General features: G+C 40.3%; 1 protein-coding gene across 1 annotated transcript; it reads right to left on the reverse strand.

The window, feature by feature from the left end:
* Positions 1-3,211: 3,211 nt before the first annotated feature.
* vtg3 (vitellogenin 3, phosvitinless) lies at positions 3,212-13,907 on the reverse strand. The gene is made up of 27 exons (XM_086116010.1): positions 13,848-13,907; positions 13,702-13,722; positions 13,461-13,612; positions 12,610-12,861; positions 12,366-12,527; positions 12,011-12,159; positions 11,778-11,934; positions 11,448-11,605; positions 10,671-10,836; positions 10,455-10,580; positions 8,605-8,823; positions 8,283-8,500; positions 8,084-8,181; positions 7,895-8,019; positions 7,713-7,808; positions 7,515-7,634; positions 7,245-7,434; positions 7,074-7,161; positions 6,800-6,985; positions 5,901-6,042; positions 5,653-5,821; positions 5,456-5,565; positions 4,897-5,103; positions 4,118-4,263; positions 3,858-3,996; positions 3,660-3,767; positions 3,212-3,573 (listed from the first exon to the last, which is right to left on the reverse strand). The coding sequence occupies exons 1-26, from the start codon at positions 13,885-13,887 to the stop codon at positions 3,678-3,680; spliced, it is 3,726 nt and encodes a 1,241-aa protein (XP_085972136.1). The 5' UTR covers positions 13,888-13,907; the 3' UTR covers positions 3,212-3,573; positions 3,660-3,677.
* Between the last annotated feature and the right edge of the window lie 2,024 nt (positions 13,908-15,931).

Genomic DNA, 15,931 nt, shown 5'->3' on the forward strand with positions numbered 1-15,931 from the left:
ATATGGATCATTCACTGCCGCACTCATCTGCCAAGTGTTGTTTTTCATTTAATATTTTGTGTCCCCTCTTTCACATGCCAGAGAGTTGACGGCCAAAACATGCATTTATCTTTCCCCACAGGGTTTCAATATATGCTGCACAGTCCTCTCTGTGAACTGCACACCGCTGCCAGGCATATTTTCATATCTGGTAAATACTGTCCTCTAGTGCGCAACACAAACACCCATTTGTTTTTGCAGCCAAATAGCAATTCAATTTCCTCTCAGGTTTTACATGATGACCATTAGGAAAAATTGGGTATGTTTTTTCATGGGTTTTTGAAACGTATCAGGCACTTATATTAACGTGCTCTCCAATCACATGGACTCGTATAAAACTATTGAAAACGGCATGAAATGCATGCCAGGTCTTCTAATTACCCATTACCTGATTGATTGCAAGTTTATATTTTGACCTAATGCTGGATGCAGTAGCAGTGCTGTAAATGTACACTTTGCTGTGGCAAAAAAACCCCACCAAAAACCATTTCTATTATGACTACACGAAAGAAAAACACACACACACGGCCTCCATTTTCAGAAACTATCATAAAAATGTTCACTCTGCTGTCTAGAAGATTCAATTCAAGGCACTTCACAAGCCTTTCATGACTGTTTCTTATTTTTTGTGTGTTTAGGGATGCTTGTGCAGAGCACAGGTGTGCTGATATAAGTCGTACAAAGTAGGACAAGTACAGCATTATTTGTTTGGTCAGGTGTGAACAGAGTCAAACTAAGAACGGTACAGATTGAGACAATATGACATTGAGACAAATACAACACACACACTCACTCAACAGTAAGCTCACGCGATGATTTTCATGCTGTCGTGTGTTCTTTAGAAATGAATCCCCATAAACCCTGCTTAACCGAACAGCGCTGACTAAAATCAACCAAACAATCTTGCCGTGTTTTGTTTGGTTAGGATATGTTGAGAAAGCAATAAAACCTGGATCCGATCCTGCTGTCGAACGCTTGAGTCATGCTGATACCAAACAGCATGCCGCGCTGATGCAACTCCATCTAATAAATAGATGAAAATGTTAATTCACTCATCACGTCTTCAGTATATGCATGTTTGCATGTCGCCTGATTCTTGAACACATCACTCGGGGGAACTTTACATGTTTTTTTAACATCACAGAGCCACCAAAGATGACAACTTTTTCTTTTTGTCTTGTTTCCATATATACGGTAATTTGTATAAACAAGACACCAGCCATTAATATTTTTTATTTAGCAAACTTCAAACAATCATGTCATCAATCTGTTGTCTTGCTAGTTATTGCGGGATATGTGTGAAGTCTGCTATCCTGTTTTATGGGTTTGGTCATGTGATCAGTGGGCAAATATTCACTCATAATTTGAGTAAATCTTCGTTTCACTGACAGGGTAGGGGATAGTGATGGAGGCGCGCATCCCTGATCGTAACATTGTGACATTTCCTAAAAATGAAAGTCTGTCGAAAATATTGAATCTGGTTGGAATTTTGTAGATTAGATGATGGCTTCTGATGTTTAGGCCACTATAGAAGGTGTTTTTGGCCCTGACCATTCACCACTGGGTATATCTGATTGTTGGGGGTAACACTGCAGTCATATGGGCAGCTATGCAATACATATTAGATTTGGATCCATATTTGGAAGCTTGGATTCCATTCCGGAGATATCAGATTCCATGCATTTTTATCTCTTTTTGCTGCCGTTACATAAAATCTGATTCGGTAATTTAGTCGCAAAAAATATATATATCTACATTTTGTCTTCTACCACTTGAACCATGCAGTGTAAATCCAGCTTTAATTATCCTTCGTCCTCTCATTGCACAAACACACAGCAGTGCATTTGGATGACTACGGTATATCTGCGGCCATTGCTTTTGTCAGCTCCCCTTTGATGGCTCTATACGCTGCCTAATGAGGCTCATCGCCATCTCTCGAAAACCAGCAAAGTAGGTGGGAAGTGTTGATTGCGCCTCCTCCAAACGACCTGATCGGTCATTCACGGAATACTTATTTCCGCTTTTTTATTTATTTTTTAAATACCAATTGAGTTCATTCAGCTGAAGGGCATGTCAGTGTCAGTCCGTGTGGGCACAACAACAAGAAAACGCATGGATCTTGATTTTGACATTCAAATTCAGACAGTCAAATGTCTCTTGACAGCCCACAGCACATTACAGATTTAAATGAAACATAATGACGCCATTAGAATTGTGCTCCTCCCGCAATGTCTACTCTCTACAGTCGAACACCATCTGGCTGAATCAATGCGGGCAGGAGATGCGGTGCCATACGTATTGAGGACAGCCAGTCCTTGTTTTAGAGGAGGCACCGATTATCCCTGGCAGTGACACATACAATTTATTGTCATGCCTAGTTGAGATTTAGTCCCCTTATCATTGTACAAAAATGCTGTGAGTTGCATGTATTACACACACTAGAAACTTAAATATGAATTATGCAAGGGTTCGATTGTAAAAGCCCTTTCATATGTTCAAAGGAAAGCTTCACTGGACTCCGCGATGAATGTTTAATTGTTGATGTCAATCCCCACCTCACTGGTGAGCTATTTTTTTCAAACAGGCCTGTGGCACTATGTTGGTGACCACTGTTATGAATGTAGAATTGTGTGTGTGTGTGTGTGTGTGTGTGTTCATATATGTGTATACTACTGTATTTTTGTAAGGAATTATGTGTTAATCCGTTAACATAAGTCAAACTGTACAATAGTTAAATAAAAACATGAAAAGAAATGGTTCTGTCAGAGAATGTTGTATTTGTTGTTGTTCTTTTTTTTTTAAATTCTGTAATTAGTGCCAGTTACTGTTTTGGTTTTTTTTGCAAGCATGGGGACAAGGTTATATAATATGTAATGAGCTGTTTTCCCAAAGGGCAGAGCGGCCTACTTTAATAGCATGGATGGTGACATTGTATTGCGGTATCTGCAAACAGAACAGGTCATCCAGACCTTGTAAATATCTGGATCTTATAGTCGAAACCATCCGCAAAGGGAGGTTATCGTCCTGTGCGCTTATTTCTAAGAGTTTAGAGCACTAGGAGGCCACACACAATTTGCTCTTCAGCTCTCATAATTTTGTCAACTAAAAATAATAGCATAGACGCTATTGCCTCTTTAATAGAAGAACTGAACTTTGGTATTGTCCTTATCATTTGGACCCCATATTGGACAAGCACAAACTGAACACAGTGGTTGCATTTGAATTCTGTACAATATTTTATCAGAACTTAGTGAATTCAATCCGGGTGAAAAAAGGTATTTTGTCATTTCACTTTGATGAGCATCAAAGGCTTTGGGACACAGAAACAGGAACTTTCCTCCAGAGATGGTTGTTCAAATATTGACATGGTCTTAAACCAATAAATCATGACGTTTGACAAGTTATTTCCAAACTGGTGACATTTTAGGCATTCCTGACATTGCCTTTTATCACAGTGGCGAAAATGTGTTCATTTTTTTCTTTACAACGAAAAGGAGGGACCTCTTCCATTTGGAATGTTCCTTGTCTCGCTCTCTGCAAGGCAAATACAAAAAGGGCCCATTTTTCAAATCTCTGTTCATGAAACATCAAATACATCATTGTGGTGGTTTGACACTCACTTGGTGTTATCCATGGCTCTACATTGTTGTGTTTCTGGTGTAGTATTGGAATTCCTGAAGACTGCCACGTGGCAGAGGAACTGGGATAGACTGGCGGTAGACTGTGTACTGATGAAAACACAGAGGAAATGACACATCGGAGTAAATACTTCAGTTTAAAACGGGATACACATGTTGAAGCTTTGTTGGAGTATGCACCTCTGGGAATTGAATCCTCATATCGATGCTGTCTGCCGAGGCAGCAACAAATGAAGCAGAAAGTTCCTGGGTTGGATTTCTCTCGTACTGCTGGTTGAAGCCAAGAAGCAAAGCCATGCCTGGGATATAGGTCTTAATACTGGGAAGGGTAAAGAGCACCTCTTACTCACCAGTCAGTTTGAGAAATGTGCTTTTTTTTTTTTTAGAGGAACAACATTTAGTGAGTCGAAAGTCACATTCTCTTTTGCTTGTGTTCTCACCCAGTGAAAAACTCTGCCATGGTTTCTGGGATTCTAGTCCATTGGACTTTGGCCCTTAGCGTTGGTTTGGAACCAGGCAGACGCGCAGTATTGGCTCTCAGTAACATTTCAAAGGACTGACATTCAGCTCCCCATCTAAGGTGTGCCTGGACCAAACACAGGACATGCGCCAAGTTTGACACATGACACTTGGCTGTGGCGCCACAGTCTCAAAATGCCAAATACAAAAATGAAACATTCTGGCAACTTCAACCCCTGTGCAGTCTTGATTCCTAATTTGAAAATGGTGCTGCTGACTATTAATCATGTTCACGTCCGGTATCCATCTCATGTATCGGTATTCAGTATCCCTATGGAACAATCAAAAGCAATTTTAATAATTGCATATTACGCAAGAACTAGCATTGAAAGTCAAACATTTATATGTCAAACAAATATAGTCAAACATTTTTTTTTACTATTTTCCAGCATCACATGCACATAAAATGCTAAATAACTTGCATTAATATGATTGCATACATTTTTATGTGATATGTTAGATTTCATCATAAAATGGGTACTTGTCCAACTCGGTTTTTGTATCCATGGGATCTAAGAATTCTACAGGCACACCCATATTTTTAAGAATACATGCCTGCATGCATGATAAGACTCAGTAATAGTGTGAATGGGACTGTGAATGGTTGTGTCAGCTCCTCACAACCCTTAACAGAATAAGTGATATTAGTAATGGAAGGACAGATGAAAGTTGCAAATGTGTGTGTGTGTTGGAGGTCTACCTGTGCTTCCGCACGGCCATCCAGCGCAGTTTCCATACACATTTTCCAGTTGGTATTGTCTCCCACTTGGGACACAATGAGTTGGGTGTTTCTAAGGTTGCTCAGGGGTGTGTAGTACACAACTGTTTCGTAACCTTCAGGCTTATGATTCCCGCTCACTGCAAGAGCTCTGATGTTGAAAATAGCTTCAGGTGTCGAGTTGAAGACCTGTGGAACCAAAAACAAAGTTTTTTTGTTGTTTATCCAAATCATGACAATAATGTATACGGTGTGCGGCTAATTATGGAATTCCACAAGATGGGAATTGGAGGCATCATGGAAAATGAGCCGAGACAAATTTGACAAACTCATTTAAATTCCTTGTCATGTAAGGTGAGATTAATTTTTAGCCACTTTCTGGGCATGGTGTGCTTTCTTTTTCCATGACCATGCCAGAAGGGCTTAGATTAAGTTTCATTTCACTTGAGTCTGAATCAGAGGACAATAAAAAATAACAAGCAGGACAATAATTTAAATGCCCAAAATAAAGCGGAATCAAGTTGCTCCGATAGCTCGACACCTTTGGGGGGCTCCTTGGAGTTTCAAGGCGTTCTTGGGTGCTGGTAGGGTCTTGGCTTGGACCAGCATTGACTTCAATTTGAATCTTGTCAACAGCTTTGTTTGCCTGGACTTGAAAAAGAGGACAATTGTGTTAGATGCATTGGACTATGGTTTTTAGCACAGCACAATGTCATTTTTCTGAGTTGTGAAGCTTACGTGGGACTGCTTTAAATGCCACATTAGTGTATCCCAGGAGGTAATACAACGGGTACTCCTCGTGGTAATACGCTCGTCTCAGCTCAGATTCAATGCAGAAAACTGCTCCATAAATATTATTCTCGGTGCACCATTTGTCCCTCGGATGCCAGTTGTTGGGCTTCTGCATCTGTAAAAGTAGAACAGACTTAGACTTTTATGGGTTTCAGTTGGAATTAATTCTACCAAAGGAGTTGATTATACGGCACCTGTTCTTCAGTTTCAAGCTTGAAAACTGTCGGATCCTCGCGGATAATTTCACGATTAGAATCGATAGCTCTGGGCATCATGGGGGTCATTTTAGGCAAAGTTGGCAGTTCAATGTTCCTTGAGACTGCATATACATCAGAACTAGTGGTTGGGAAAAAGAACAAGACAAATGTTCATACTGTATTTAAAGTTGGTTTTCCCTTTCCCCAATGATTTATTATCCTGTTAGCTTCGGGAGGTCACACTCATCCAGACAACATTGGTGATAGGAGTTACCGTGAGGATCACTCAGCAAAAATATTCTTCATTTGATGCCAATTTCTGGCTTTTACACACATCATACTTGAATTTCTACTCAAACGTTTGAAAGATAATAAAAACAGACTTGATTCAGCCAAACCATTAGCAACCAACAGCTGTGGCATGGCGTTAGTGCCAAAGGCTGTGAGCAACTCAACCCATGTACACACACCTTGGCCTGTTGAAAAGCCACCAAACAAACAATTAATCGGTGAGGTACCACAAATTCCTGCCTACGAGTTATTTAGCTGATTAGCTTGTTGATGCCACTTTGGAACAGCTCGATGGTGTTGTGGTCATTGTTCCCCGAAGTCCCTGTGAAACATTTTCTGTTTACAGTTGGAGCAAAATATATTTGTTAGTGAATGTCTATGGCGTAATGAAGCCTGTTCAAGCCATTTTCTCTCTTACAGAGTTGTTTCCCATTGGCGGATTTGGCCATGAAGCCCCGAACATCATTGCTAGGGGGCTTTTTTTTTGTTTGTATTTTGAGGGTGGGGTGGGGTGGTAGGCCTGCTTTCACAAAACACCTATAAATCTGAATAAAACACACAGTTAGGATACAGGTTTTTTTTTCTTGACCACTCTCAAATCATACCTGACTGTGATGAGTTCAACTTCCTTTTTGTTCAAAGGGATGTCGAGTTCAAATTTCCTTTCTTTGATGTTAAGCTTGGCGGATAGCTTCCACGGGATGGAATATGGTATTTTGCTCTTAAATTCAACGCCACTGTGGAACAGCTCTGTGTTGATACCATAGGACATCCAAATATCCTTTGTGCAACTGTAAAAAAAAAAAAAAAAAAAGAAGTTGAATTCAAGAGATGAAGTGGTAAGAATATTTTATGGCCAGTGTTGACCATGTTATTTACCCAACAAAGCCATCAGTCTCCAGTGAAATATCTGAGGTCAAGAGTTGTCCAAGGTGGTCTGTCAGTGGCGGATTGATTGCAGCTTTAGCTAAAAACAACAACAAGGTCAACATGTAGCTTTAAATTGAATCCAAAGGTTTTCATGAAGTAGGGGTATAAAAAGACTGTCACCATTCACAGTGATGCCACTAAGTGTCTGATAATATTTGCTGATCTCCAGCGGTAGGCCGAGAGTGGTTGCTTGGAAGTATCGAGTCTCAAAAATTAAGAAGGCCTTTGTTCGATGCCATGAAATTCCCTTCTGTAAATTCTCAATGACCGTCCACACAGGGCTGCCTTTGCCTGCAGAAGGACTGGCAATCTGTAAATACAAAGTAATTGGTTAGTACAAACTACAGAGAGATTATTGTTTGCTCTGTCTAATGTGCTTTATGCTCTCACATTAATGATATTGCGAATAAATTCTCTGTTGATATCTGCAAAGAACCACTCTTGTCCAGAAGCGCGAGTATAAAAATGGAGAAGAGGTTTGTCACTGACATGAGTTTCCAAGTTCCGAAGCTGAAAGATCACACAATATTTGTCAGAAATGCGATTCATCTTGATATTTCAATTAAAAATACAAAACAATGCGCCAACCTGCCGGTAAATGGCCTGGAAGTCATTCAATTCTCCTTTGAATGCAGAGACGATAGAGCCAAGAAATTCCTTCATTCCGTCAACACGAATGCCAATCTTGAAAAGACCAACATCTCATTTTCATTCATGATGTGGGAAGTTTGGCTTCAATCAGTATTTGAATGCATTTCAACATACTATACCTCCAAAAGCTGCAGAATTCTACCGATGGCATACAATTTTCCTTTCATCATAATTTCAGTGGGGATGATTTCTGTTGCATTTCTTAGCATGAAGAACTCTGCAGCTGTGCCAAGCAGTAAATCATCTGCAGTGGGGAAATAGATACGTCAGAAAGTGTCTTCAAAGCAAATACCTGTATTTGAACATACCACTAAACCAGTCCACGCGCATTGCCTTGCTGAAGCGATAGGTGAGGCGACCAAATTTGGGGGCCAGGATTTTCACTGCTATGTTACAGGCAGTGGACCTGATGCAGACACCACAAAGAAAGCAACAAAAAAAAAAAACCTGTAAAGTGCTGAACAGTATCGCTAACTCATGCACTTGATTTTTAAACAGAATACCCACAGGAATACATTGTCGGGAGTTCTGGATCTGGCCATACTTCTCAAATATGAGTAAGTAAAACTGATGACATGAAGGTCTTTCTCGTCCTGCAGATGTGCAGTCACAGTGGACACCAGCGCCATCGGTGGCTTTGTGTCAAATAAGATCATCAAGGCCAACATGCGCAACTCAGCCGGAAGGTCTTTTTGCAGGTAAAGAGTCATGGTGATGTCTCGGACCTGGAAAGTTGAAAATTATCATGATAATGAGTTTTCAGAGTCAGACTAGGAAAACAAAAGTAACAACATCTGATATCATTACCCTCCATGTTTTGAGTTCTTACACTGTGTGGGTCTCGCGCAGCAATGAGTCTCAAGGACTGGACAGCAGCCCTCTTCACACGAGGAGGGAGATCAACTGGGTTGGCAGACACTCCGGGGAGGAAACGCATGATGGTTTTAATGCTGCCTGGATGACCCGCGTTGCCCAGAGCTTTCAGAGCCAAAACCATGTCTTTCTCATTGTTATTCTTCACACTGTCCATGGCAAAGTTCAGCAGCGGCTAGGTGAAGGAATGAAATTGTTGTCAAAGTCAATCTCATCATAGTTTGACATCTTCATATAATGTATCGTTTTTCCGTGCAGAGCTTTAATGACGACACGGCAAAGTGTCTTTGGTATCAAGTATCAAGTACAACTTTATTGTCAAATGTGCAACATACAGCACAGATGAAATGTATTCCCTCTCACAACAAGAGGAGCCGCTGTGGGTGCCCCGTTGTGCTGCAGCATACTAAAATGCAGCATATTTAGGAAAAGAGAAGAAGTAGTCAAGAAGGTGCCCTACTAAGCCCACATGCCAGAAAGTAGAAATGCTTGAGAGTCAGACTTGGTTTAACATTTTGTTGTTAAAATATACAATATTTAATTCACTTTTGCTGTGAATCGAATGTGAGGCTGCTCCGCGTGCGTTAAAGTAGCAATTGTTCGACGGCTTATAATTACCATCATTTTTGTAAGCCAATCGAGGCATTTTGCATTATGTAACACGTTAGTATTATGCTAGCTGCCTTTGGTTATTATCTGGTTTGTGTTGAACATTTTGGTGTTTAAATATCTATCCATCCATCCATTTTCCGAACCGCTTGATCCTCACTAGGGGGGTGCTGGAGCCTATCCCAGCCGTCTTCGGGCAGTAGGCGGGGGACACCCCGAATCAGTTGCCAGCCAATCGCAGGGCACACAGAGACAAACAACCATCCACGCCCACACTCACACCTAGGGACAATTTAGAACGTCCAAACAGCCTGCCATGCATGTTTTTGGAATGTGGGAGGAAACCGGAGCACCCGGAGAAAACCCACGCAGGCCCGGGGAGAACATGCAAACTCCACACAGGGAGGCCGGAGCTGGAATCGAACCCGGTACCTCTGCACTGTGAAGCCGACGTGCTAACCACTGGACTACCGGGCCGCCGTGTTTAAATATGCAATGGTTAATTCTCTTTTTGTTGAAGTAAACTTCAACTGGCTGTAATATATAAAGGGATTGAAGCAAGCATTCTTTGTCCATTATCTGGACAACTATGACCATTGCTTGTCACCAGGAGAATGAGAACAGGTGCTAAAGGAATACTTTAAAAGTGTGTAATAATAAATCAAAATGTTTGTAATGTTGTGGGAGCCCTAAAACTGGAATAAAACTTTTTTTTTCCCTCCCCACATGGGCTTTCTTTTTCAGGCTCGTGTGTCTAGACGTGTTTCCTCCTGATAAGTGGGAGTTCTTTGTAAATTTAAGAGGGCACGGATTGGAAAAACGGTTTGAAAAGAAAAGATAGCGCAAGTAAATGGTTGGACTGCATGACTTCTTAATCCATGTATTTTTTTTCTAGACTTTTGAAATGTAATATAATTGCATTTATCAAATTACGCTTAATATTATTGTTTTGCTACTTTACGAGGAGGAATCACGTCTCATCCTAATGATATTCCTCGCCAAATAAAGAGCTAGCCGAACAAATTATAATCCGAACAAAGCTCTTAATAGAAGAGCGGTTTGAAAATTTGCCTGTCTGAAAGTAGACTTGGAGTCGGGTGGGGTGACCTCATCAAAACTAGATAACAATTTCAAGTAGAAGTGAAAGATTCTCCCAAATTCAAATGCAATGCATGCGTTATTGTTTCTTTTCTTTACCTGAACAGCAGACACTTGACAAGGTGTGTAGTAGGTGCAGTGCTTGTACACCAGTGAGCCATAAGAAAGTGCCACAGTTTGCCATATAAAGACGTTAGATCGACTGTAGGGCAGGCTCAGGAACCCCTGAGGAGAAAAGGCAGCAACGTCATCATGGAACACAAGTGTCATCTTTGTTCAAACAGCTTTTTGTCACTTTTTTTTCCCCATCCTCACTTTAGCCATCTCAACCAGTTCAGGAAGAGGCTCAAGATGTTCGAAGGCCAATAAGAGCGTTTGGAAGGCCTCAGAAACAGTTATGTCTCCTTTCTGGAACCTCATTTGGAGGAATTTAAGGATTCTGGCATCGTTGACTTCCACAACCGTGTCCAAAAACCACCGTCTAATGAGGGCAAAGTCAGAGGAAATTGATTAAGCGCTTCTAATCTTTCACGTCAAAGATTATCCTTAAACTAATTAAATTAAATCATGTTGTAGAAGTGAAGGTCAGGGGTGACTTTTAATAAAATAGTGTGTCAACGGTTTCCTTCGTTTTAATGGAGAGCTGCTTTTTACATTAACCTTTCTTTAATCAAACCGACATGACAATGCATCTTTAATCAGATAAAGTGTCAGACTGAAGACGTTTTAAACTGAATGAGGATTAAATATTCAGTCATTACTCATTCTGTTCAAATGGATCTGATTTTGACATCATGTTCACTGTGAAAACATGCTGGCCGATCAGCCGACTTGTTATTTTGATATGGCAATACAAATCTTTAACAATATGCAATTTGCAGGGTCAGTCCGTTTCTTTCTTGCTACACAGAAAACAACAACAACAACAACAAAACCTCTTTGATTTCAGTCAATTTACTTATTTCCGACAAATGTGTTAAAATGTGTTGAACTAACATATATCACTTGAATATTCTCGAGGAAATAGAGTAGACAATTCTGTCAATTGACCACATTTTAATCCTGTGCAACCGAAGGTTTCAGATACTCCACCTGTACTCGTCATGTGCCGCAAACTGCTTCCACATCACTTCTAATCCTTCGTATGGCACCAATCGCAGGAGCTGATACAGTTTCATCACATCCTCAGTTGTGGCACTCTCAATTTGGTAGCTATTCACCTGAGCCAAATGCTTGATCAACTCAACAGCCTGCGGATGGGGAGAAACATTTCATTATGTTGGTCCATACTCGGTGTGTATCGCGTTTGATTTTCATGGAACGATAGCATGAAATGAAACGTGAAAGCAAATGCAATGCTTCACTTAGTGTTTCTACACGGGTGATTTCTATTCCCGCTGCATTTGCATTCGATTGAATTACCTTTGGTACCGCATCATCCAAGTTCTGCATGACGATGGGAAGATGTGGTCCTACTTCAACAAACTTGTAAACAATGTTGCCTCTATTTTCCATTGGCCCATATGTGCCGGTAACAGGAGAAGGTGTGTCTCTCACATCGAGCAGCAGTAATTCCTTCCTGCAGGATGGATGCAGGTCAGCATGGTCGAGCGAGGTTCACTGTGAGCGGAATTTAAGATGGAGTCATGTCTTACGTTGCTTTCATCTTGAAGCTTCCGCCCTTCACGTTGAAAGGACTGAAGTGTTGTTGCTCCAATCCATGAGCCCTGGAAATGAGGCCACCCTCAACTGTTGGTTTGATTGTGTAAACGTATCGCATGGTTGAAACGATAGAATCCCCTCTCTGCAATGGACGACACATCATGTTGGTTGTTGTCATGGTTACACGCGCGTGTTCCTTACAAACATTTTGCAGTCACGTAAAGGAAGGAAATGGAAATTAGAAACGTTACATATTTGGCTGGCAGCTTTATGGGTTCATTTTTCTACACACCTAAGTTTCCAAATGTAACTTCCGTACATTTTTTTTTTCTCAATCATGTCACAGACCTTTTTGGAAATATCGTCAAGCACTGCGGTTGCCATTCCTCTGTAGCGTTCTGCCTTCTCCCTGCAATTCGTGACATCCACAACTTGAGTGACGGTCACGTCCCCCGTCTCCTTGTTTTCTTCAATGGCATAGTTACTCGGACACCTGCCGTGTATGCCAGCCTAAAAATAAAATTGTGATTTATTTTATTTTTTTGCAACACTTCATATGACATCAATGACAGAAGAGATTGAGTCTTGTCACCTCCTCAAGTTCGTAGAATCTCTGTGTGGTCTTGACAGTCAGGTCGAAGAAGCTGAGTATGCCTCTTATGATGTTGACAACGGTGTCAGATATCTCAGCTGAGGCAAAGATGCTGCCCACATGCCCACTGGCAAACTCAAACGTGAAGGGCTTGATGAGCTGGGCCGAGATGCGCTGAGTGAGTTTAGGGGCAGCAATGAAGCTGTTTTTCCCTGGGAAGCCATTAAACTCCTCGAAGGCCAAATCTGAAATCTTCAATCCAGAGTAGACCGTGTTACCATAAGACTAGTGACAGCTTTCAGTTATTTGTTACGTCACGAAAATTATTCAGAAAAAAAAAAAGTTTAGATAGATAGATGTCTATGGATTGCAGTCAATCGACACCGAGTAACAAAACTAATCCATAACAGCGGGGGACCAACCACCTAAGACCACACTCCGTCATAGTGACTGATGTGCCTTCATAACAGCAGTGCACAAAACACATCCCATATGATTCAATGTACAACTTACCACTTGGAAAATATATCTATCTACATTTCATTTCAATCATACTAAAAGCCCTGTACATATCCGACACCCTCAAGGAAAAAAGATTAAAATAATTATGCAATAAATAATAGGTCATAAAATACCTATCTTTAAATAAATGAAAAACAACACGTAACAAGTAATGGAATCTTGAACTAAATAATGTGGGCACGTTAGAACAACCTCATTTTCTCGCCACTTTGACCCAATTAAAAAAAAGGCCTGACATACTTGAACTAAAAATGTTTCAAAATCGTTTTTGTCGCAGGTACGTGAATTCAGAACTGTTTATTTTTATTGTGTTTCACGTCCCTGCTTACCTGAAGGAGGAAGGTCTGCGCAGAGACGCCTACAATTTTGAGCTTGCATGTTAATTTGACCGCCGATTCCGCCCGGTTTGGCATGCCTAGTCCAAAATTGGCCACTCCCTCATATCTATATTCATAGGTTTTCTTCGGGTTTAGGCTGAACTCTGTTTTCAAAAATATAAATTGTAACACATTTAAACACAATATGAGAAGAAAATGCATTCACTCCCATGGCGTATGCTTATATACTTACCATAGCGGACACTTTGACATGCTACAAAGAATACAATATTAAGACACTGTTAGCAAGATGACTCAACTGGGAAGCATCGTGAATTAAAAAAAGATATATTTCAAAGTTCCTTATTATTATTATTATTTTCAATTAAAACCACTTACTGGCCAGGGCCACAAGGCAGCAGAATATGAGCCCTCTCATGGTCAACGTGGGTGCAAGCAAACATCTCACATCACTCCCTTAAATAGCAGACTGTGTTTGATTACAGAACCTGGTTGCGTTGACCCTTGTGGGAAGGTCACAAGCAGTTTTTTGCCAGTCAACATGAATGTAAAGTCAACACAGACTTTCTGCAGCACACTGACATTGTCAGAATGACATGACAAAGACAGATAATCATCAACAGCAGCAGTGGGTGGAAGATAACTTAAGGCAACAGACAGTACTAACCAGCTTGCATACTGATATTATTTAGTATGTTGAGTATAATTGTAGTTTGCAGTGGTGCAAAACATTTCACATTAGTGAGAGGCATATCCAACATTGTGATATTTTTTTACACACCGCCATGTCTTCTAGTTTACTCTCAGTTAAATATAGTCACAAAGGTTTCATTTGGCTTTCGGGTAACAATTCAGAATGACAGTAAAATGTGCAGTATAACCTTTACAGGTGAACTTAATTTGACCTTTTCAACATTTTTGGACGCTCATGTACGATTCTTTAATGTTTCAAGACTTTGTGCAAGTTGCTGAAATAAAATATCCTTGAGATGCCGGGTTATGTGATGTAAAAAACGAGACCAAGATAAAACTTTTCAAAACGTCTTCCACATTTAGTCACATCTTCAACCTGTACAAGTCAAATGATAAAATTGCAATTGGAAAGGGGAAATATAAACAGTCAAAAAATGTGCAATAAATTGATTGTCAAATTGCACAGCCTCAAACTGAAACTGCAGCACTTTTGGCTTTTAGAGTAGGAATCGAATAGTGTTGCACATTTTGATTTGGCAATATTTGCCCACTCTTCTTTACAAAAACATTCCAAATTTGTTCGATGGCATGGGTATCCACACACACACGCACGCACGCACGCACACACACACAAACACACACACACAGGGTTTTTATATTTTGCCAAAGAGTTCATCCACGACCCTGGTGGAAATCCTGTAAATTGCAATGGAGCGATAGTCATATAGTATTAACAGTTATATTTTCTTACCTTGCTCGCCGCTCAAATGATATCAATTATATTCTTATTAAGAAATAGTAGTACGCTCATACTGTGGTGTAAAACCTCAATAAAAAATAATTAAACCATGTATTTTAAGGAAAAAAAAGTGTAGAACTTTAGGTGCATCTCATAAAGACACAATGTTACAACTATTTCTGCAAACGCCTTGTTGTTGGAAAAAGGTTGGAGTTGAAGAAAGAGGAGAGAATCAAAGTCTCCTTTCACCAGTGAAGAGAGACGTCAGAGGAGTCCTGCTCAAATGAGGACGATGGTTTATCTGTGCAAGGTAATGACTCTATCCCACATATTGCATTCTTTGTAACCAAAACGCAAATGTGACTTGAGTTCAAAAGAAATATCCATAAACGTGGCAATACGTAAACATGGTGACTTTCTGTCATTACTTTCCAGTGCAGTCAGTTACTCAGTAGAATGCTGTCATCTAGTGGCATGAAGTCAATTCAGTTAAAGCCTATTGTGTCACGTTCACATATTCAAAGTACAGTCAATGGTCACAAATAACGCTTTTGTACATGGTAATAAATTAATACGACATTATTTTACTCATAATTGATTATTGTGTCATTTATTGAGATTGTTTTGAGCCCGGGTGCTTCAAAGCACCTTAAAGGTCAAGAATACAAAACAAAGAACATTTTACTCACTCTTCACTTTACATTGTAGAACAGCATGACGTTTGTATGAGTCCCTAATGGATAAGGGAAGAAAAAATCGACGGGAAACATGATTTGACACACACAGACACCAATTAATTACTGGCACATTGATATTATTATCAACAAGATTATTTATTTGCCGAGAACCAAAACAACAACCAACCAAACAAAACCTTCCTGACAGAAATGTTTGCCGAGCTCATGAAGCTGCATAGCTTGGACCACTAGATGGCGCCATTGTTCATTATTTCCCCAGGACGCGCATAAAAGAAGCTGGGTATTCCAGTACCGTACTCAAAAGGGAAACAATGGATAAACGACACAGGGTT

The sequence above is a fragment of the Hippocampus guttulatus genome, chromosome 7 (assembly GCF_054856545.1).
Source record: "Hippocampus guttulatus isolate MCC_2025c chromosome 7, RoL_Hgut_1.0, whole genome shotgun sequence".
NCBI classification, from domain to species: Eukaryota; Metazoa; Chordata; class Actinopteri; order Syngnathiformes; family Syngnathidae; genus Hippocampus; species Hippocampus guttulatus.

Coding starts and splice junctions, on each gene's coding strand:
- vtg3 (XM_086116010.1), bottom strand. CDS start 13,887: ATGAGAGGGCTCATATTCTGCTGCCTTGTGGCCCTGGCCA. Junction 8,020..8,083: donor GCGCGTGGACTGGTTTAGTG/GTATGTTCAAAT, acceptor TCCCCACTGCAG/ATGATTTACTGCTTGGCACA. Junction 5,104..5,455: donor CTCCAAGGAGCCCCCCAAAG/GTGTCGAGCTAT, acceptor TTGGTTCCACAG/GTCTTCAACTCGACACCTGA.